The sequence below is a fragment of the Triticum aestivum genome, chromosome 1A (assembly GCF_018294505.1).
Source record: "Triticum aestivum cultivar Chinese Spring chromosome 1A, IWGSC CS RefSeq v2.1, whole genome shotgun sequence".
In the NCBI taxonomy this organism is placed as follows: domain Eukaryota; kingdom Viridiplantae; phylum Streptophyta; class Magnoliopsida; order Poales; family Poaceae; genus Triticum; species Triticum aestivum.
Window position 1 is genome coordinate 38,212,263 of NC_057794.1, and position 22,337 is coordinate 38,234,599.

Below are 22,337 nucleotides of genomic sequence, written 5' to 3' on the forward strand. Positions count from 1 at the left end.
CAAAAATCGTGGCCACTACAGGGTCTAGAGCAGCAAGAAGGAGAAGGGCTCCCTTGTTGACCTCGCATCGGCCATCATTGACCCCTACTACAAAGATATGATGGAGGATGCCAAGAAAAATCTTGCATCCTAGCACGGAGTCTGGATGAATCTTAACTCAAGTCCGCAGCCAAGAAAATGTACACGTGCTACGAGATGCATAGGCGGATTGTTGACACGAGGGAGTGCCTCCTTCCTATAATCGATGAGGGATCGAGCCACCAGCAGAGCAGTGGCGACAAGCATCACAAGAAGAAGTAGATGATGATTAGATGATCGTTTATCCTACTTAATTATGCATGTAATTGTTACTTTGGTGTGTGCAAATGTCACTAATTACTTATATAATTGGATGTTTAATTTGGTTATACAATCATGTCCTTATAAGTATATATATATTGTTGTTCTGTAGAAAGAGCAAATCACATCGCACATGGACTAGACTAGGGAACCCGCCGGTGATGATTTCATCAATCGCTGACAATTGTATCCAACAAGCGTCTGCCCACAACACACATGACATATAAGCAGCAATCGTATGTGTTATTATCGGTCTTCGCACATATTTTTTTATTATAGACCTATTTGCCGCAGATCACACACATCTTGTTAAGTTGAACCATTTCTGTTGTTTTCGCTCATCGCAAACATCCAAGTGAACTATGTGTCATCTATCGCACACACCTTGATCCGGTTGATCATTTTTGTTGTGTTGCCTAATCGCAAACAGTTCATCCAAGTGAAATGTATGCCGTATATCGCACACACGTTGATCCGAATGACCGTTTCTTTTGTTCTAGCTCATCACAAACAGTTCGTATGGATAAATTGTATGCCACGTATCACACACGCAACTATAATCTGAATCATGCTTGATATCTCCGCCATCGCACACAGTTTGTCTTATTTGTGGCGGTTTTATTACGACGCTGGTTGTGATGCATGCATCACACACAGTTGGGTCGAAGGGTAACTGATTCATGTGTCACGTTAGCAGCATCCTGCATTAGTGCTAGGTCGGAACCTGTCGGCCACGATGGCAACGACACCCGAGGGTGTCGTTTTTCTTCCCGTAGACGTCATTCGAGCCCGCCCCACCTCACGGTCTCTCGGGTGAAAACCCTAGGGCGGCGACGACGCTCTTGGCATCGTGCCCTTCTTGAAGGCGTCATCATGAGAGCTATGTGGCGGTGGGTGCCGCTTGGGTACGTCAGCAGTTGCAGATGGCGTGTCCCTCTTCCTCCATGTGGCAGTTGTTCCGGGGAAAACCCTAGATCCGGGTCTCCCAGATCGGATGATGATGGGACTTTGGTGTCGTTCTCCCTCCAGGGGCATGGTCTTGGAGCAGTGGTTCACTTGAGAGGCCAACAGGTGGAGAGTGTTACATCGACCGCATTGAATACGATGGGTCTCGGTGGCATGGAGCAGTGGAGTCTCAGTGTTGGACACGGTTTGATTGACACACACAGGTTGGTGGTGCTGTTTGGTGTGGCAAGATCTTTGCAGTGATTCCTCCTGAAGACGAAACGGCGGAAGATGACGACGACGGATCCTAGAGCGTGCGCATGCGGTGCACGTTATGGGACGCCTATACCGGATGGTCTTAAGGCCACTGGATTAGATTGTGTCTGCTATGCGGACAAGACACATCTGCATACTTGTAGGTATAGCGACTTTGTTTGCTTAGAAGATGGCTTCGGGTTGATCCTTATATTCATTTTGTCATGCTATGGTGAATAATTAATAAAGATGGTTGTATACATCATGCTAATGCAGATGCTCAGAGTAATCCTTCTTTCCGAAGAAAAAAACTACATTTGACACATGATTTTTAGCTGCATAATAATATGTTTCAATTTTAGTTTGTATATTATTATTAATCTAAATATAAATATTAAATATAATCAAATCTTATTAAAAACCATTTTCATAGCAACATGCGGAATAGTATCATCTAGTCTCTTGTAATTTCCATACCCAAATTAATCTATAACCCTATCATCACAAATAAATAACCCTTCCGTTCACAAATATAAGATGTTTTAGATATTTTAATATAAACTACATACGGACTGAAATGAGTAAACGAACACACTAAAACATATCTATACACATCAGATTAGAAAAAAAACTATAAAATATCTTTATATATTTATGAACAGAGTGAGCAGCTTATATATATACATTAGATAGAGAAAAATCCACGGGATATCAATGAAGCGAAGCGGGAGCGAAGAGTGAAGTTAACCACACTCCGCAATCCCAGTTAGTTCCCGCGCAAAACCAGAACCCCTTCTCGCCACTCCCAGCCGGCCCCACCGGCCAGAGCAGCCCGGGCCCGCCCCAGCACCCCTCTCTTTCCCCTCGCTCTCCTCCTCCTTCCTCCCACCTCGCCCGCCTCGTCTCTTCTCCCCCTTCCCCTTCCTCCCACCCCACCCCCGCCTCCCACCCCCACCCCACCCGGACCGGACACTTTTGCGCCCGGCCCCCTCGCCTCCTCCGTAATCCCGCCCGGCCCGCGCATCCGACGGCCCCCGCGGCCGCCACGTCTCCGTCGTCTTCCTCGCCCGCCCACTATTTATCCGCCTCCCGTCCCGTCCCCGTCCCCTCCGCCCCCATCCCCACTACCCCGCATCGCCGCGCTAGGGTTAGGGTTTCGCGCCCCCAGCTTCCGCGCCGCCGCTGCTCTCTCCGGTGAGATTTCCTGTTCTTCCTCTCCCCTTTCCGTTTGATTCGCGGGCGCGGCTCCGCTCCCGGTGGGGCGGGGCGGGGTGGATTGGGCTGGATTCGGGGGCTAGGGTTTTGGCCGGCGCGTGTGTTTTTGCTGAGGGTTGGTTTGGCGCAGGTGGTGGTGTGGCGCGATGGCGATCGTGAGGACCGGCGGCGCCAGGGTCCAGCGGCTGGAGTCCGGCGGGGAGGACGGCTCCACGGAGGACGAGGAGGAGCGGTCGCCCGCCACGGCGTCTGAGGAGTCCGAGGCGGATGGGTTCTCTCCCGAGGAGCAGAATCGCGGCGGCCAGGAGGAGGAGGAGCAGGAGGCGGAGGAGGCAGAGGAGGAGGAGGACGACTCTGGGATGGGGTCTGACGAGCTGGAGATCACGCAGCTCGGGGAGCCGGGGGCGGAGATGTGTCAGGTCGGGGACCAGAGCGTTGCCCTGCCGCTGGAGCTCTACGACCTCCCCGACCTCGGCGGCGTGATCTCGCTGGACGCCTGGAACGGCCTGCTCTCCGAGGACGACCGGCTCCGCCTCGCCGCCTTCCTGCCCGACCTGGACCAGGAGACATTCGCCCGCACGCTCGTCGAGCTCCTCAGGGGGGACAACTTCCACTTCGGGAGCCCCCTGGCCGCCCTGTTGGACCGCCTCAAGGGCGGCCTCTGCGACCCCAGGATTGTCCTGTACCGCCGCGGCAGCCGCTTTGCGGAGCGGCGCAAGCACTACTACCATGTGCAGAGGTACCACAATTCGATGGTGCTGGGGCTGTGGGACACCAAGGACTGCTGGAAGAGCTGCAACGGGTACAGCCTTGGTGAGAGGCTCAGAGCTATGGATGCAATGAAGGCACAGCGGAAGCAGAAGGAACTGGGTTTGGTTGCCCGGGCTGGATCAGAGACTGACTCAGAGAGCAGGGAGTCTGCGGAACAGTTCTTGACACGGTCGAAGCCAGATAAGATGGCTCTCAACAAGGCTGGGAATTTAGGGAAGGAAAGGTCCAAGGGCGTTCTGCGGTTGGGTGTGTCAAAAGCCGTGGGTGAGGAGTACATTGGAGGGGCTGGTCGTGATGCTGCAGTGGCTCTCCCTAAGCTTTCTCGTCCAGATAATGCTTATGGGTATGATGCCGGAGTCGCGCATAGAGGGAAGCAGCACAGAAGCATAGATGGCCTTCATTCTGAGGACCTGGGATATGACAGGAATTTGCCCAGGATCCGGTCTCAGAGACCTCTGATGAAGCCAGTGAAGAAGGAATTGGCCACGGGCTATGATATCAATCCTTATGGAAACAACTACCATGATAGCCAGACTGGTTCTTCTTACTACCATGGCAGGAATGCCATTGGTAATCAGGGAGTTACCTTAGCAGCATCATTTGAGCCTCCATATTCTGAGAATGCAAGGAGTGCAAAATACTCGGAGAGAGATCGGATATACGGTGGAAAAGCTGCCCAGAATAAAGCTCCCAAAGTGGAAGCGAGGGATTGGCCAGCTGGTAGCCATGCTGATCTCTTAAGTGACTGGCAGAGAGGGCAGCCTGAAGGCGATTACAGGAGCAGGAAGCCTCAAGTTGGTCATGGTGTGAAGGTTAAGTCCTACAAAAGTATTGAGCAGCAGATAAATGGTGCACATTCTGGATCTGATGCTAGAGGCAGGATATCACAGGTTAAGATTAATGTTAAATCCAATAGTCAGCATGGTAGGATTGGCCAGAAGGACTCCAGGAGCAAAGCTGCCCATGTTCAGAGTGAGGAGACAGAATCTGATTCATCAGAACGGTTTGAAGATGGGGCAGATATGAATCTTGTTGAAGAACAGCCAAACCTTCAATATTCTGAACTTCATATACCAGCATATGGTGCCAAAAAGTCAAACAAACTTAGCAAATCAGTCAAAACAAATTATCCTGCCCCTACTGCAGATTTCGAACCCTACCAGACTCAGAGCAAGCGGTCACACAGAGGAAAGGTTGCAGAGCCTGATTATTTACGCGACGTGCATGTGGAGGTGGCGGAACAGATTAGTGAAGTGATGAGACCCCCAGCAGCAAGTAGTGAAAGAAAGCGCAAGGGAATTGCAAACCTGGACATGCATGGTTATGACAACTCTGAATTGCATGATAGCAACGAGAAAGCCAATGAATCACTGAGGTCACCAGAGAGTGATAGGCTGGCCAGTAGAGCAGGCTATGCAGTCCAAGATTCTAATGGCGACTTTGATGTTTCTGAAAGAGCGAACATGCCGCTCGCAAGTTGCAGCTCTGGCTCCAAAAGGCAAAAAGGAAGAGTTGAACTTACAAGCCTGGATGAGCATGGTGAGTATGCGCCATCTGGTCCAAAGGTGGTAGAAATCAGTGGCAGCTCGAAGAAGAAAAGTAAAAAGAAGCCAGATACTGTTACAGATGCAATTACTGTAGCAGAACCAGCTCCTGTCGTGCCAGAGGTTATTGTGGTGCCAGTAGAACCTGAGAAACCTAAGAAGAAGTATGTACCAATTACACCAACCATCCATACTGGCTTTTCTTTCTCCATCGTACATCTTCTAACCGCTGTTAAGAAGGCTATGGTTGCTCCGGCTGAGGATACTCCAGTGGCAGCTACGGTCACTCCTGCTGAGGTTACTCCAGTGGCAGCTACGGTCACTCCTACTGAGGTTACTCCAGTGGCAGCGAAGCAGACTGATGGGGAGGAGAACAGAAAATGGTTCAATAGTGAGGAACCTGGCAAAACGCCTCAAGAGCCAAGTGCAGCAGAGCAAGCACAACCGGGCAATGAAGTTGGAGATACTAGTGCTGCTGAGCAGACCGCACAGAGCAATTCGCCGGCACTAACTGTTCAAGATCTTGTTAACCGGATTAAAACTAATCCTGGAGATCCCAACATACTTGAAACACAGGAACCCCTGCAGGATTTAGTTCGAGGAGTGCTCAAGGTACTGTCATCTAGAACAGCTCCTCTAGGTGCAAAGGGCTGGAGAGCGCTAGTTGCCTATGACAAGTCGAACAAAAGCTGGTTCTGGGTTGGTCCACTGCCTTCTGCTACCTCATATAGTGATCCTAATGAAGAAACTTCTGCTGAGGCATGGGGTATACCACACAAGATGCTTGTGAAGTTGGTCGATGCATTTGCTAATTGGCTGAAAAGTGGTCAGGAAACCCTTAAGCAAATAGGATCCCTTCCACCACCTCCAGCACCAAATCCTGCAAACTTGGATTTGAAGGAAAGATTTAAGGACCTTAGGGCCCAGAAGAGTCTGAACACAATAAGCCCAAGCTCTGATGAAGCAAGGGCATATTTCCAGCGTGAGGAGTTTTTGAGATACTCAATTCCTGATAGAGCATTTTGCTATACTGCTGCTGATGGGGAGAAATCTATTGTTGCTCCTTTGCGAAGGGGAGGTGGAAAGCCCACGTCAAAAGCTAGGGGACATCCCATGCTCTTGCCTGATCGCCCTCCGCATGTCACTATTCTCTGTCTTGTAAGAGATGCTGCTTCTAGGTTGCCTGGAAGAACTGGAACAAGAGCTGATGTTTGCACACTTCTCAAAGATTCACAGTACCTAAATCATGCAGAATCCAATAAAGAGGCTGCTGTTAATCAAGTTGTCAGTGGCGCTCTTGATCGCTTGCATTATGAGCGTGATCCTTGTGTGCTGTATGATAATGACAAAAAATTGTGGACCTATCTGCACAGGGGTAGAGAGGAGGAAGATTTTGAGGATGATGGCACATCATCTACGAAAAAGTGGAAGAGACCAAGGAAAGATTCAGATCCCGCAGACCCTGGTGCAGGAAACGATGATCCTGAGGATGATGGCACCCCTAATGCAAAAAAACAGAAGAAAGCTGATGCAGACCCTACAGCGTCAGGAGAAGACAAGGATGGTGTTCAGGATCCATCTAACAGCGGGCTGGAAGGTGACCTTGAGCTTGATGTTGTTCCATCATCAACAAATGACAAAGAAACCAGCAAGCTTGTTTCTACTGATGCAAGGCCAGATATTGGTAGCTCCAGACCTTCAGTAGATGCAGCAGCAGCAAGGGGGACAGCTGATGCAAGGCCAGATATTGGTAGCTCCAGACCTTCAGTAGATGCAGCAGCAGCAAGGGGGACAGCTGATGCAAGGCCAGATATTGGTAGCTCCAGACCTTCAGTAGATGCAGCAGCAGCAAGGGGGACAGCTGATTGCAATTCATCAAGAGCCCCAGAAAAGAAGCACAATATGGCACTCCCTGTGCAATTCACCAGCAGGGAGTTTAATAAAGGTGCAGACAGAGAGGGGTCAAAAGAGTTCATGGATGCAACCCTGTCATGAATAATGCTTAGCAGGACATATATTGGAGCACCAGATTAGGTAATTGCTGCAGAAACTTGAAGTTTTCTGAATTTATTCTACTTTTACCAGGCATTCTTTTCATTGTTATAGTGTTACTTCATCCTTCTCTTTATCCTATAGTAACATATAAACTGGAAACTGCTAGGTGGTCATTTGTTGTATGAAACCTGTTGATCTATATATAAGTTTGAGCTTGCCTTTATACCAAAACTGCGTAACTGCAAGTTGTAATATACTGCTTCAGCCATAAATATATCTGCGACTCACTTTCTGTGTCTTAGTCGTAATTTTCTTGTCTATTTCTTACTTCTCACAATGATCATCAGCTAGTAGCTTCCTTAGGAAAAGATGTACAGTAGGATGACCTGTAGATCTGTTTGTTCAGGCTGATTAAGACATTTCTGGGCTTGAATCTGTCTGTGAAAGCTGTGACCTAGGAGAAGTTTGCAGTTATCTGCCTTTTTGCCAAAGGTCTTATATCTCTAGTTCACCGGTAGGAGGGGTTGTTTAGAACAGCTTCAGGAATCCCTTATCATGCAATCTGTATATGCCTCAGGCATAGCGCATTTACCTCCAGCCTAATTATGTTGAGAAAAAAAAATAGCAGGTGAAAACTAGATATTGTGTACAGTAATTGTTAGCGTGGCAAGTGATTTGAACAGATGTTCTTTTTTTGTTTTTGTTAATTTTTAGTTCACCGACTGATTGTAACAATTATCCTAATTATGTCGTGCATTCCCAAATATAATTTTTAGTCCAATTCCCCCCGTTCATTCATCCATAATCCCCATACTGAGGATCTCTTGTTTTTGCTTTGCAGGGTATGAAGCGGCAGCCGCCTTTATCAGTCAGGCCTTCCCCTCAACAGAATATTTTGTAGCAGAAATAGTTTTTTGGTTCTGCCCTTGTGCTTGTACATTCTTGTCAAGAAGCAGCGGCTTTCATAGTTTTCTTTTTGTCCTCCTAGTGGCTTTGTGCAGTTGTGGTGCAGTTCTCATCTAAAGTTGTTAGATCACCAATATATGTTTATGTAACTACAGTACGTTTCACTCATATTTGGATACCAGCCAGCAATCCAGTGCCAGTGACACTTGACCTACCGACAGTTGAGGCTTGTTTGCAACAGAGATTTAGCCATCAGGTTATTATTGTTATTATTATTTTCAACAAAGATTTCTTCATCTTTCAATAGATATTTAGTCATATATCAATACAACAGAGATTTCGTCATCAGACATGGACTTTCTGCTTGGGTGAATAGAAAAAACTGAAAAGTTAATATTAAAAACTTTTTTTTGTAACACATGTCCAACTCCTGTGCAAAACTTCTTGCAGAAATAACATTCCATGTGCTCAGAAACAGCTCATGTCTTAAGCATTTTAGGGTGCCTTTTTTTTTTACCCAAAGCATCATGAATGTGATCTCTTCATGAAAAATTGTACGTAGGGAGAGCAGTCAAGAATGTTTGTCTTCATCCAGGTACATTTGCACCTGGGAGCAAAATAGCACTTTCGTCATCAAGACGTCATGTTTTTCTTATTTTTCATGGAGGAAAATCATCTAGCGCATGAAGCATAATATTCAGCTCAATGAGTCTTCCCTTGGTGCTCAAAAATATTATTCTTTCACTGTGTTGCCTATGTAAATACATATATATTACATGAGATCCACTGATGCAGTAGTAAGTACACATACTCTTCACTGGTGACCAGCCTAAGAACAGCAAACCCCTCAACCGACAATAGCAATTAATCAAATGGATGGCACTATCAACAGCAAACCAACTGGGTAAATGGTAAAACTAAACAAATGGCTCCTTTGTACAGGATGATCTGGATGAATCTAATTTCTTGCTATAAGGGGGACCCTCGCATCCCTGACCGACGATGGTGATGTAGATTCTTCTTGCGCCTCCGGGAGGTGTTTCGTGTCTCCGTTCGCCTGCCTCCATCCAGCCCTCGACTCGCGGAACGACCTGAGGAGCTCGTCGTAGTCTGGGGTCCGCAGCTCCTCAATCGACTCGGCGCTTGGAAGGTCGATTTCCCGCCTCCTTGGCGTTGAACACGACGGTTCATCCACCTGTGACATTTAAGGAGAAGATGCAACGCAGGTTTGGTCAGTCACTGTCAAGGATGATAAAGAGCAAATCTTCCCACCAATCACTTTTCATGACTGCTCACCAGGTATTCTTCCTCTAGGCATTTCCCCGCATTTCCGGTTATCTCCACGACCTTGTGGTAATGCGCACCCTTCAACTCCGTCATTTCCCCGTGGCACGGGGTGAGAACGGAGACGATGTTTGCGCACGCCTCATGGTCAACCTTCAGCGAGCCTGAAATAACATTAAGTTGTCATCAAAATGAGGAAAAATCACGCTATGCCCTGTGTTTTAGTAACTCGAAGCATTAAGAACTTACTGTCAATGGAAGAAAGAAGAGCCTTGTTTGCTACATCTATATCTTCAAGGGTAGTCGATACTGCGGCAGACAATTTGGAACGCAGCAATTGGTTGGCTTCTCTCCCGGTCCTGGTAAAATGCACACACCATGATTGCTATTCACAATTGCCAGTTTAAGATAAAAAGAAAATTTAAAATCTTCCAGATCAGTTCCTGTGCTAATACCTGACTATGCTATCTACTGATTCAACATTTCCTTTGCCAAGGCTGAAGAGAGAATCCTCAGCATTCTTCCATTGTTGTGCACCCATGCCCGTCTTAGTTTTGCTGCAGATTTCGAGAAAACGTTAAGCACTGAAATCTCCATATTTCATAGCAGAAAGCATCACATCAAGTAGCCATACTGACCATTCCACAAGAACTTCTGCCAAGCAAGACCGTCCACTGTCGACTGCAGTGGTATCTTCAATGTAATTATTCTCCGTTTCTTCCATGTAAAAGCCCCACTTTTCCCGTACGGATGAGGTGAAGTCCTGTGCTGTTGAAATTTCTTTCTGCAGCTGACCTGTCCTGTTTACAGCGCTCTCTCGAAGGTCACCTACAGCCGTTTGGACCTGTAGTATGTGCTTATGATTAACAATGTGTAGCAGTTGTGTAATAGTTCAACTCCTCAATCAATCATCGACGGCACATAACTTCTTTTTTTGGTATCACGTCGTATACTAGATTACTAGCACTCAGATAGTCACAGGCTAAAATATGAATTACAGAAGATGGATAACACTTACTAGCTTCTTCTTTCTTGCATTAGAAATTGCAAGCATCTCTGCCACCTTTTCTATAAGTTGCTTTTCTTCATTAGCTGCACACTCCTGTCAAAAATGATAAAATCACATTATGTTAGGAAGTTATATTAATTTATTAACTGCATACTGAATGTAATAATTATCATTAGGAATAACCTCAAATTTCTTCTCAAGATCAATAAGTTGTTGATCTTGCACACCTTGTGTTTCTTCCAAAATACTAGTAAGTTTAGATGCATGAACATCCAGTGAATGGAAGAAACCAACAGTAATATTTGAGATGGACCGTGACGCTTCCACGGCTCTTAGGTGTCCCTGCACACATTAACAGAAAAGTTGAAACAGAATGGCTTAAGCAAATACAAATGTTCTAGTGCCTCAAAATATATTACAGACCTCCCGCTGCTTGTTTGCGAAGTGGGCTAATCGCTCTTCTTGTTTCGAAAGGCTACACTGAAGCTCATTTAACAAGTTGTCTGCTCCCAAAGCAATTACTCCGAAACACTATAAAATACAGGAAAATCAATCAGAAATATTCCTATAGTCACTGCAACCACAAGTTGGCCAAAAGAAACAAAGCTTACTTTCTCAAGATCTGATGTGTGTGATTGTACTTGTGAGTTCAGTTTCTCAAATGTTGTCTGAGAATTCATGTCAATTTCGCCTGCTAAATTATCCAGCGCTGTAATACCTGAACCATGCAGGGCTTTCAGGTTTTGTATGCTCTCCTTTAGCCCTTGTGCAGCCTAAAAATGGGTAACTCAAGCATGTCATACTCCACCTAACATAGCAGTAACACAAAATAAACTTTTAAGTACAACATTGAGGGGAAACTAAATTGCCTCATCTTTTGAAGATACGAAGGACTGCATATCATCTTCCATTTCTTTGAGGTGATCCTCCTGCTGCATCACTGAAGTGGAGACGGTTTTATGCAAGGCATCAAGCTCCTGGGTCAGTTGAGATCTAAATCTCTGCACAAGTGACCTGTTTCCATCTTCTATTTTGTCTTTACGCTCTGCCAGTATTCAAGAACAATGACCATTGAAGTGAAACCGGTCCATCACAAAGTAGGGGTGATCGAGTTGAGATGCCGAACCTATTTTGGAGAATAGACCAGAAACATCTGCTGCAGCATTTTCTAATTCTGCGCGGAGATTATAGGCACAGTCTACCAGTGATTTTTCTGTAGCAAAAATACCAGCAAGTTTCATTGAATGTCGTTAAACATAGTAAGTATACACTCAATTGGCTAACTGAAATCAAGTATGGATGAGCACATAAACTTTTGATTCTATGTCAAGAGAATTGACAACAATTGATGATTCATTTACCAGTAATTATAAGAAGGAAATGAGCAAGCCTTGCTAAGCAAAGAGACTTGCAGTAATGAGTTAATTCCTGCTTTTGCAGGTAATAATTAGTTAGTTCAACAAACCTGAGTTCTGAAGATTAGATATTACAAATTCCTTTTCTTTGATAGTAGACTTTGCTTCACTGTATTTTTCTTCTAAATCATGCAGAGCATGCCTGGTGTCCTCCAGATCTTTCTGCAGACAAAAGACAGATGGAATGGCAATTATATAATGTATTTGCCCAAGATTGCAAAACCATGAGTTGGACACTATAAAGATACCTGAGTTTTCTCGAGTTTTTCGCCCAACTCTGCACTCAAAAGCATTTGAGCATCATAAAGTTCTTTTAGTTCCACCAATTGCTGCCCATAGATCGTGTAGAGGATTTAAAATCAAATCATCATTCAAATAAATGGTTTGCTGTGACATACTTATAGACAAACTAACCTTATCCCTAGCCTCTAGATCAACTCCCAGTTTTTCTATTTTTTCTGTCATGGCCTGAGTGAAAAAGTTAGGTTTGAAAAGTTGAGATGATGAATAAAGATTTATTCAGTTTACTTGAACAAATCTAACAAGGGTTTAATTGAAAAATGGAGATAGACCTTTTTCTCAGCTTCCTCTTGGAGGTAGCGCTCTCTTGGAATGTATATACCATTTTTCTCTCTTGCCGCAAACACTTCTGAAAACAGATAGGAGACTAGGTGAGTAGAAAATGCATGACATTTAACATTTCAGTATAGCAAAAAAGTGCACGCAGACAAACCTTGTTTAAGGCGGTCAATTTCGGAGTAAAGGTCCTTGATGACAGCAGATTTCATCATCTTTTGGTTCACCTGGACTCGATGTTAATAAGAGTAAGTTAGGCGATACAAAACACAGTCAATGTTTCTACTATCTGAAGTAGCGAAACATCAATATTTACGGATTATCTAAACAAAAAAAACAAGATAGTAACCTCGGGTTTGTTCCTGATATTTTTTGCACGATGTGCATAATCGAGTGTGCTCAACGTCTCTTCCAAGCAATATACCGAAGGTGATATTGTAGCAATAATGCAAGTCTTTGTTTTCCCTCCCAATGAATCTCGCAATAATCTTGTCAGCTTGCTATCTCTGAAACAAATAGGTAGAGCAATGTTAAGTCCTCTTTAGCAATGCTTTGCTACCACAGGTGCAGTCAGGAGAATGCCCTTAGAGCTACCTATATGGGACATGTCCAGAGTGCTCGACTAGAGCATTAATAACACGGCCAAGTGTGAGCAAACTCTTGTTGATCTCCCCAGCCTCTCTCGCTCTGCCCTGCAATCCAATTGAATATCAAATGTACTTCATGGCATTTGAAAAATCAGGTACATGGGAAGAAGAAGAAAAATACTGAATAGGACATTTGAAGTTCACTCACATCTCTAGCACCTGAGCGTGATATATTTTCTGAACCAGCTAGATCGACGAGATTAAGCTTCCCAATTTTGATCATCTCCTCGCTCTCATGAGTCAATTCCTTGATGTGAATTGTGATTGAGAATATGGAGTGTGACCTGCTGCTTTGCTTGTTCAGCAATGTCTCTGCGGTGCGCCTCTTTGCAGAGCCCTTGTCAAGAATCTTGTAGATTTCGCCAGCAGAGTACACAACCTCCTCTTCAAGCCCTCTAACAAAAACACCACCCTTGCCATCTTCCATAAGGGCAATGGGCTTTTTATTCTTGTCCTCAGGGACAGGTAACACAGGGAACCTTGGCTCATCAGGAGCCAACAAATCAGTGATCTCTTCATTGTAAAGCTCAAGAAAGGTGACTTTCATGCTGTACTCCGCGCACTGGGCCTCAAGGATGTCGAAAATTTGCCTGACGGACCTCGGGATAACTCCAGCATCAGTTGGGAGCTCACCACTCTGGTTGTTACAGGAGCCAGCCAATGGTAAGGAACATGCATACCAAAGGTACATTTTTAATTGACTTCAAGTACAAAATGTTAACAATTTACCTTGGCCTTTCTGGTTCCACCTCCTTCCATTGTATAGGTTTTGCCTGTACCGGTTTGCCCATAGGCAAAAATTGTGCAATTATAGCCCTCAAGGACCTCATGCACTATTGGTGAGATGGATTGTTCAAACAAGTCCTTCTGCTTTGATGACGGGCCAAAGACCTACTCGGAACCAATCATTAGACTAAATTTGAGTCAAAACTTGCATACATGAAGTCAACAACAACAATCAACAAATGTAAAGTGCAAAACAGGTGACTAGACAGAGGTTGTCACCAGTTAGTGAGGTAATAGCTTATGCTCAAGTGACCGTGGAAGATGATGTAATACCTTGTCGAAGGCGAAAGTACGGTCAATCTGCTTATTGGCGATGACCTGAGTGGCGGCGACCTCCCGGCGGCGCTCGTTGCACGATATCACCACCGGAGTATTCCCCTTTGTCTCATCTTCACTCAGTGGCCTGAATGCACCAAATTGCAGAGTGTGAGTGGGCACAAAAAACAGCATGACACTGAACTTGTCTGAAGCAGAACTGCTGAGCACTCCTCACTCACCTGCATCTAAGGATGACCTGCACATTGACTCCCTTCTCCTTGTCGCCTTTCGGGGTGGCGTTGCCGCCGGCGCTCGCGCCGCCGTTGGCGTCCCCCGACCTCGTCAAGTCCTTTCCGGACTTCTCCGTCGACCTCGGCGACGGCGATGGAGTGCCACCCCTCTTCTCCATCCCCAACTCCACTCAACAGTCCAATCTCTAGTCCCTTATCAAGAGAACCCAGTTCTGCAGTCAAGCGCCAAACCGTTTAAATGCGGAAGCAAATTGCTCGGATGGTGAACTGTAAAACATAAAATCCAGCTACTGGCTGATCAGCAACCAGAGTGAAAAAACAAAAGATTACTGAATGTGACAGACAAATTTGGCCAGATCAGAGGAGCCAAAACTGCCGGCCACTAGGAGCCCAAATGCAGTAATAATGCAGCAAGAGACAACGGGGGCCGAGACAAAGTCGCCGCCGATGCAAATCTCGGATGCATCGCCATGGGATATTCACGAGAGGAAATCAAGGCAGGATTGGCTGCTGTTTGGCGAATCAAACCAAAAGGAGATCTTTTCTAATGCCGCGAAAGGAAACCGAACCGGAGCATGCTCAAATCGCTGGTGAAATGGAAGACAGAAAGAGAAACAATTCGTCACATTTTATCAGCTGGCAAAAACACAGATCTTTGTGGCACAGAAATCACGAACTGGTAACCGAACGGAAGGAAAATCCAAGAACTTGGGCAAGCAGCAGAGAGCCCACGGAACCATCACAGTCAGATCTTCCTCGCGGGGAGCAAAACAGGGGCACCGGAACCAAATCAAGAACAAGAAGCAAAGCCAAGAACACAAATCGATCGGGGAACAGGAGCGCTCACGCTGACGCGCGGACGGGGCTCGAGCCGAGGCGATCCAATCCGAGCGGCTGGAGACAAGTGTGGCCGTGGTCGTAGAGCAGTGGGTAGGTGGGTGGCCAGGGGGGGTGGCGGCAGAGGCAATGGCAGCGGGCAGGGGCGAGATCCAGGGGGGCAGCAAGCAGGGTCAGGACTCAGGAGGCTCCTGCAGAGCGGAGCGGTGGCTTGGAGGAGAGCTCGTGGTCTCTATCAATGGCAACCTCCCCCCGCTTCTTCTATCTGCCCCACCCCAGCTTTGCCTGCCTTTCTTTTCGTTCCCTCTTTTTCTGCCTTTGGGTTGGAGACACACCATGCATCAGATGACGCCGACGCACTCGAGCTTTCCTGCCATCGCCATCTTGACGGCAATAATAATCCGCGTTAACGTCAAAAATTCCCGGACGGTAACGCCACTTTTACTACCGTACCGTTGCTCCCAGACGCATTTTTTTTAATTCTTATGAAGTTACAGTTGCTTTTGCCTCCACTGTAAAAATGTGTAGGTTAAATCAAAATATTTATTTTCGGGAATGGGTGGTGGTAATTTGAATATAGCCAGTTTGTGTCTTCCGCTCTGTCATTTGTGGAATGTATTTCTTTTTGGTGGGTGCTGGTGGGATTTGATCGCTACGTTTATAGTACCTTTATAAGATCTATCCAAATGTGCAACGCACAGTCGCACAGACCTTCTGTGGTTTTTAATTCGGTAGAGTAGATAGATTATGGACCAACTCCCGGTGGCCAGTGGGTGCTGCAAGCTTCTTGTTGACCTCAACCTCGCTTTCGAGTTTTGACCGACTTGGTGCGTTTGACTAGTCAAGGTAACGCCATTATAACTGCACATTGATACTCCCTCCGTTTCAAAATAGATGACTAGGAGTATGCAGGCTAGATGTATTTATTACCCTTTAGTTATTTCTTCTGATGTATTCAACCATTTTAAAAAAATCTTACGTACTCCTCCTGCCATGTATACAGGGCCTAATGCATTTTTCAAGGATAATTTTGACCACATGTTAAAGCAATAATATATGGCATGCAAGTTATAGAAAGCACATCATCAAATCCATATGTGGAAGGAGCTCTTAATGATATAATTTTCACATTATACATCTCATACATTATTGATCTTATCAATAGTCAAGGGCTGCCTTGAAAAATGTATTAGGCCATATATATATATATATATATATATATATATATATATATATATATATATATATATATATATATATATATGAAAAGAGGGAGTACATGTTACTCTATCCGTCCTAGAATGTAGTGTGTTTTTAATTTTTTTGTAAGTCAAATGTTGTAAACTTTGACCAAAATTATATACTCCAGGATACCAAATCAATGTCGATAGATTAATCATACATATCTAAACTAAATGTTAGGTTCCTTGTGGTGGAACCAGCCTACATGGGTTCATGTCCTAAACTTTGCAATGGTGCTATATTTCACTGGATTTATTTCAGATTTTGTGGCCATGTTTTCTTTACTGGGAGAAAATGTTCTCGTTGGCTATGAGGCGCATGTGGTGGCTTCATCAATTTGTGATGTCAACTCAGTATCTCGCAGATGCTCATAGGGATAGGGTGTGTGTGCATGCGTTACAATGGCGAGTCTATGTGCGTGTATGTGGGCATCTGTGGTTGTACTATGTTTTAAAAAAGATTCATCATAAATATATCTTCATATCGTATGTGTGTATATATATATGATATTATAGATACGGAAAATTTTCTCTATAAACTTTGTCATAATTTGTACTTTCATGAAAACCAATGTACATTACATTATGGGCCGGATTGGCTATTTTCTTTTGGTCGCATGCCGTATTTTCACTAGTTAATATATTTGACTCTGCATATTATTACCCTGGATATTTATTTTTAAAATATTTACTAAGATGGAAAAATGATGCTCCAAACAAGAACAACATGGAAATATAAAAAAGTTCATTTACCATGGAAATATTTTATTTGTTAAAGAGGACAAATTTTGTTAGGTTTCTACTGATTAGCTCTCTTGTGGTAAATGGGTTTGAAATACAAGCACAAGCAAAAAACTTGGAAATAGATATAGATTTCATTTATATCGATAAATCTGTGTGTAAAATGTTTACAAACAAGAACGGCATGGTTGAGGTATCCATGACGAGTGAAAAGCGCCCATATAGCATATCTTTTTTTTGGGGGAATATCGCATGTCTTTTTAATATCAAGGTATGGTAATTAAAGTAGAGGTCCATACCCAAGATCGGAAATGTATCCCCCACATAAGCTAACATACTTTAGTCTCTGCTATTACAGGGGGTAGGTTGCTCTCTCCTTAAAAATCCTTGCAAGTGTTTATGACATCAAATTATCTAACTAGAAAGCTAACCATTTTTAATGACAAAATGGGGGCTTTCACAAACAAAACCATCTAACACGGCAAAAGTCATGTTACAACCCACAAGTCATGACCAAAATAAAAGCAAAGAAGCTAAGTTGAAGGGCACATAGGCGAAAGTCCTCTTCTGCTCCCGAGCTCAAATGAGCTCGGGATGAACGTAAAATTGAAAAAAAAAATTCAAAATGTTCTGAATTTTTTTGTGCCAAACTATGAAAAATGTTTTGTATGATTGGCAAATTACATCATGAAATGACATTCATGAAAGTCATGGCAAAAAAACAGAACTGCAAAATGTCCTTTCATTTTTTTGCCACGACTTCCACGAATGTCATTCATTATGATATTATTGCAAGGACACAAAACATATATCAAAGTTTACCACCAAAAAGACTTGAAATTGTTTAAATTTTTTACTATTTTTATTATACTGTTCATCAGGGAGCATTTGCGCTCGGGAGTAGATACTCCACTTCTGACATAAACGTCCTTCCACAACACATGGACTGAGTCATGAGCGACAAAAGAAAAATAGACTTGACCGAACATTACAAAGGATTAAATGCTTGCTATCGTCTTTAAGTGTTTTATTAAATCAGGGGTGGACCTACATAGTGATGAGTGAGTGCCTAGGACCCACTCAAAATTTTGAAATTTCAAGCTTGTATTCTAAAAGAATTTTTTGAAATTCTTCAAATTTGTATAGTAAGTGCCCCACTCCACAAAAAATAGGTCCACCCCTGTTTTAAATATACATATATGGCTATTTGCATCAGCTACAGGATGATGGTTAATCGTCCTTTTCGTGAAAAGGAAAAGAGTGAAATGAATATTGCCTATCGATATGACTATACTCAACATCTTCAATCTTTTAGATTCTCCAAGAAATTTGCAGAGGCACGCACCGTGCCAACCACCCGATTGCCTTCCAATCCGTAAAGTCGTGGGATCCCGCACGACGGTACAATAAGTTTTAAGTTTTAGTTTCTGAAATTTACTATTTTGTCAGTCGCAGATTCTGAAACTAAGCATTTTGTCGATCGCTTGCACCAAGTTTCAGAGTTGAAACTTAACAAAATTGTAAAACTCGTCAGAACGTATTGAAATATATCTCATTTGAAAGCCCTCATCACAAAAGAAAACACGGATCTAAAAAGGAACTTAATTTTGACTTTTGGTTCAAAAGAAATGTAACATTGAAAATCGGAAGCCAACAGAAAAAGGTGATGCGATGACCCGCAACCCTTGCTACAAATCTATCTCAAGCTTTTTTTCACAAAAGAGAAATCTCACCTTGAGGGGCCAAATGTCCCAGTTATAAAATCGCTGAGCCACAGAGAGTATGCAAAATACAATAGTGCGCTTGTAGTTGCCACATGTGTTGCTCACATTTCTCTCTCAGCTTAACCTTCTTGATCAAACTTGTTCGTGCATAAAAAAAATTACTTGATAGCTGCAATCTCTCCACAATATATTAGCTGGGCGAGTAGAATTTTCCAGACCATAATAGTCATTTCTCTGCTTTGGACTCGAAGAGCCAGTAAGACACTGACACATGGAAATCTCATGACATGATAAGCCATGTGGCGCTTGCATTCTCTGCAATCTTCCTGTCTAACTGCACACTCATGTTCTGATGCTGAACTTTGGCCCCTCACCACGTGATGCTCTGCCTTTCTCAGACACGTACTTATGAGTTTTTTTGAACACTGTCAAGAAGCCCTTCTGCTTTATACTAGTTTTTAATCACCCTCCCAATTTTCTATTCTTCACTTTATTAACCCCAGATATTGGTCGGTGGAATGTTAATTAATCGCACCACTTGGGTTTGTAAACCAAGATAAGCTTTTTGTCTTGTGCTGCAAAAGCTACTGCGTGTTCGTTTCATCCGGAAGGCTTTTTGTCGGTGCAAGAGAATCTAGTGAGCCGCTTCGAATGTACCGCCCGTTACTTGTTTTGGCATTGAGAAAGTCTCTGATGCTTGCATGTATATTTGGTGATTACTGTTTTTCTATCGCATGCTAATTGAAAATACATTTTCACTTTTAAATTGTTATACTCAGTTTAGCTTTTATTTTCCGATTTGTTTACCTGATGACGGATGAGCACTGTCCATAGTTCACTTGACTTTGCTAGTTTACGTAATTTATGTTTGCGGGGTCAGTTTACATATAATTGTGATATGGTCCCAACATGGCAGGCCCATATGGCGACGAACGTCACTCGCGCCTAGAGCACGTGCCTTAGGATTGAGTGTACGGTGATGCATACCAACTACTTCCTCTGTTCCTAAATACTTGTCTTTCTAGTCATTTCAATAAGTAACTACATACGAAACAAAATGAGTGAATCTACACTCTAAAATATGTCTACATACATTCGTATGTAGTAGTCATTTGAAATGTCTTGAAAGACAAATATTTAGAAACAGAGGGAGTATTACCAACAACAGGGTCATGGTTAACAAACTTGTGTTGGTTGGAGCCTTGGAGGGGGCCATATCCAGGGCAAGTATATTAGTGTAGAGTTTCTGTATTAAGAAAGTACCGGTGTACAAATTCTTGACAACAACCCACGGCATTTACACTGTAACAAAATTAGAGCATCTCCAGTCACGCCCCCAAGGTGCCCCCCAAGGCCCTTTTTCGTCGCCGGTGTAGAAAATTCGGTCCAGTCGCGCGCCCAATTTTCACCGGTTAGGGCCGATTTTGGCGCCGGCGGACCCAGTCCGAACCCGGCGCGCTGGGGGCGCCTGGGGGTGCCCGGGGAACGTTTTTTGGCGCGAAAAGGAGCGGGTCTATCGAGTATTCGGCCCAGTCGCGTCCCCAAAATCCCAATTTTCGTCGGTTAGGGCCAATTTTGGTGCCGGCGGACCTAGTCTGAACCCGGCGCACTGGGGGCGCCGGGGAAACGTTTTTTTGGCACGAAAAGGAGTGGGTCTGCCGAGTCAGTGACTCACCGTCTTTGTCGTCCTCATCGCCTTGGTTCCTGCAGATATCAATGCCAAGGCTGCCGCGTTGCCACGTCGGTCAGCCTTCTATTGATGCCTCACGGGTGGCGCAATGAAGGCGCGGCGACGCGCGTCCCGCCCGCTCCCGCCACGCGGCACACGGCGATAGCTCTCCCACCGCCCATCCGCGGCTATAAAAGCCGTCTTCCCTCGCTGGTGAACGCACAAGCTCTCGCCACCGACGCCCTTCTCTCTACCTCTCGCCGCCGGCGCCTCTCTCTCCCTCTCCCCCATGCGACGGCGCAACGGCGAATGGCTTCAGCCGCCTCCATCTGCACGAGGATGAGGCAGGCCTCCTCTACGAGGCCGACTACCCGGCGCCCCCAGACATGCGGGTGCCGGGCACCTGGAGGCTCAGCGTCGGCGGCGTCCCTGTGCCGCCCGCGCCCACCAGAGCGGCCCGGCGAGCCGAATCGCACGCATCCGGTCTTTGCTGTCGGAGCCACAGCGGAACCAGCCGAGGTACGCCCTCGACATCAACGCGCTGTGGACGACGTACTTCGACGGCGCCACGAGGAGCAGATTGCCGCCACCAACGGTGTCGAGCCCCGCGGCCGCCTCAACTCCGAGGGGCGGCGCCTATGGTGGGGCGTCCCAGGCCGCACCCTTGAGTCCGTCCTCGAGTACATCCAGGTCGGCAACACGCCGCGCCTGGAGTACCCGACGCCCCCTTCCTTCTCTCGCCGCCGCGACAGCTCCTGGACGCCACGGCGAATGAAGACGGCGACATCATCGTCGTCAGGCTCTGGCTCTCTGTCCTCTGGCTCGCCGGCGCTTCGCCCCGTCAAGCCGGAGCCGCAGGAGACGACACTGGGGCGCTGCACCCGTGGCGGTGCCCTTGTCATCAACGAGGGCGGCCGCCCCTGTCCTTCTTCCTACCGCCTCATCCGGGCAAAGATCGAGCCAGGTTTGCTCCCCGTGAAGAAGGAGCACGAGGCCATGGTCGCTGTCGACAAGACCACCCTCAAGTGGGCGAAGGCGGTGTTGGGAAACGCAGTAATTTCAAAAAAATCCTACATGAAGGAAATATGCCCTAGAGGCAATAATAAAGTTATTATTTATTTCCTTAATTCATGATAAATGTTTATTATTCATGCTAGAATTGTATTAACCGGAAACATAATACATGTGTGAATACATAAACAAACAGAGTGTCACTAGTATGCCTCTACTTGACTAGCTCGTTGATCAAAGATGGTTAAGTTTCCTAGCCATAAACATGAGTTGTCATTTGATAAACAAGATCACATCATTAGGGGAATGATGTGATTGACTTGACCCATTCCGTTAGCTTAGCACTTGATCATTTGAGTTTACTGCTATTGCTTTCTTCATGACTTATACATGTTCCTATTACTATGAGATTTTGCAACTCTAGAATACCGGAGGAACACTTTGTGTGCTACCAAACATCACAACGTAACTGGGTGATTATAAAGGTGCTCTACAGGTGTCTGCAATGGTACTTGTTGAGTTGGCATAGATCAAGATTAGGATTTGTCACTCTGATTGTCGAAGAGGTATCCCTGGGCCCTCTCGGTAGTGCACATCACTATAAGCCTTGCAAGCATTGTAACTAATGAGTTAGTTTTTGGGATGATTCATTACGGAACGAGTAAAGAGACTTACCGATAACGAGATTGAACTAGGTATTGAGATACCGACGATGGAATCTCGGGCAAGTAACATACTGATGACAAAGGGAACGACGTATGTTGTTATGCGGTTTGACCGATAAAGATCTTCGTAGAATATGTGGGAGCCAATATGAGCATCCAGGTTCTGCTATTGGTTATTGACTAGAGATGTGTCTCGGGCATGTCTACATAGTTCTTGAACCCGTAGGGTCCGCACGCTTAACATTCGGTGACG

General features: G+C 45.2%; 2 protein-coding genes across 3 annotated transcripts; one reads left to right on the top strand and one right to left on the bottom strand.

The window, feature by feature from the left end:
- Positions 1-2,496: 2,496 nt before the first annotated feature.
- Positions 2,497-8,296, top strand: LOC123188386 (uncharacterized). 2 transcript variants are annotated; one of them, XM_044600477.1, is made up of 4 exons: positions 2,497-2,733; positions 2,885-6,742; positions 6,809-7,103; positions 7,906-8,296. In XM_044600477.1, exons 2-3 carry the CDS (start codon positions 2,901-2,903, stop codon positions 7,062-7,064), a joined length of 4,098 nt encoding a protein of 1,365 aa, XP_044456412.1. In that variant the 5' UTR covers positions 2,497-2,733; positions 2,885-2,900; the 3' UTR covers positions 7,065-7,103; positions 7,906-8,296. The 2 variants fall into 2 exon arrangements, with proteins under 2 accessions (XP_044456412.1, XP_044456409.1); XM_044600474.1 differs by having other exon boundaries at positions 2,498-2,733; positions 2,885-7,103.
- A 391-nt stretch (positions 8,297-8,687) lies between these two features.
- On the bottom strand, positions 8,688-15,356 carry LOC123188397 (kinesin-like protein KIN-5A). Its single transcript, XM_044600487.1, has 23 exons — positions 15,044-15,356; positions 14,185-14,408; positions 13,961-14,090; positions 13,631-13,792; positions 13,050-13,538; positions 12,849-12,946; positions 12,604-12,760; positions 12,412-12,481; positions 12,251-12,327; positions 12,093-12,146; positions 11,927-12,007; positions 11,729-11,840; positions 11,390-11,476; positions 11,133-11,308; positions 10,875-11,036; positions 10,687-10,794; positions 10,447-10,605; positions 10,273-10,356; positions 9,893-10,098; positions 9,710-9,811; positions 9,504-9,613; positions 9,267-9,418; positions 8,688-9,165 (listed from the first exon to the last, which is right to left on the bottom strand). The coding sequence occupies exons 2-23, from the start codon at positions 14,352-14,354 to the stop codon at positions 8,929-8,931; spliced, it is 3,183 nt and encodes a 1,060-aa protein (XP_044456422.1). The 5' UTR covers positions 14,355-14,408; positions 15,044-15,356; the 3' UTR covers positions 8,688-8,928.
- Positions 15,357-22,337: the final 6,981 nt, after the last annotated feature.

Coding starts and splice junctions, on each gene's coding strand:
- LOC123188386 (XM_044600474.1), top strand. CDS start 2,901: ATGGCGATCGTGAGGACCGGCGGCGCCAGGGTCCAGCGGCTGGAGTCC.
- LOC123188397 (XM_044600487.1), bottom strand. CDS start 14,354: ATGGAGAAGAGGGGTGGCACTCCATCGCCGTCGCCGAGGTCGACGGAG. Junction 11,477..11,728: donor ATCTAATCTTCAGAACTCAG/GTTTGTTGAACT, acceptor TTTTTGCTACAG/AAAAATCACTGGTAGACTGT. Junction 11,037..11,132: donor TCGTATCTTCAAAAGATGAG/GCAATTTAGTTT, acceptor ACCCATTTTTAG/GCTGCACAAGGGCTAAAGGA.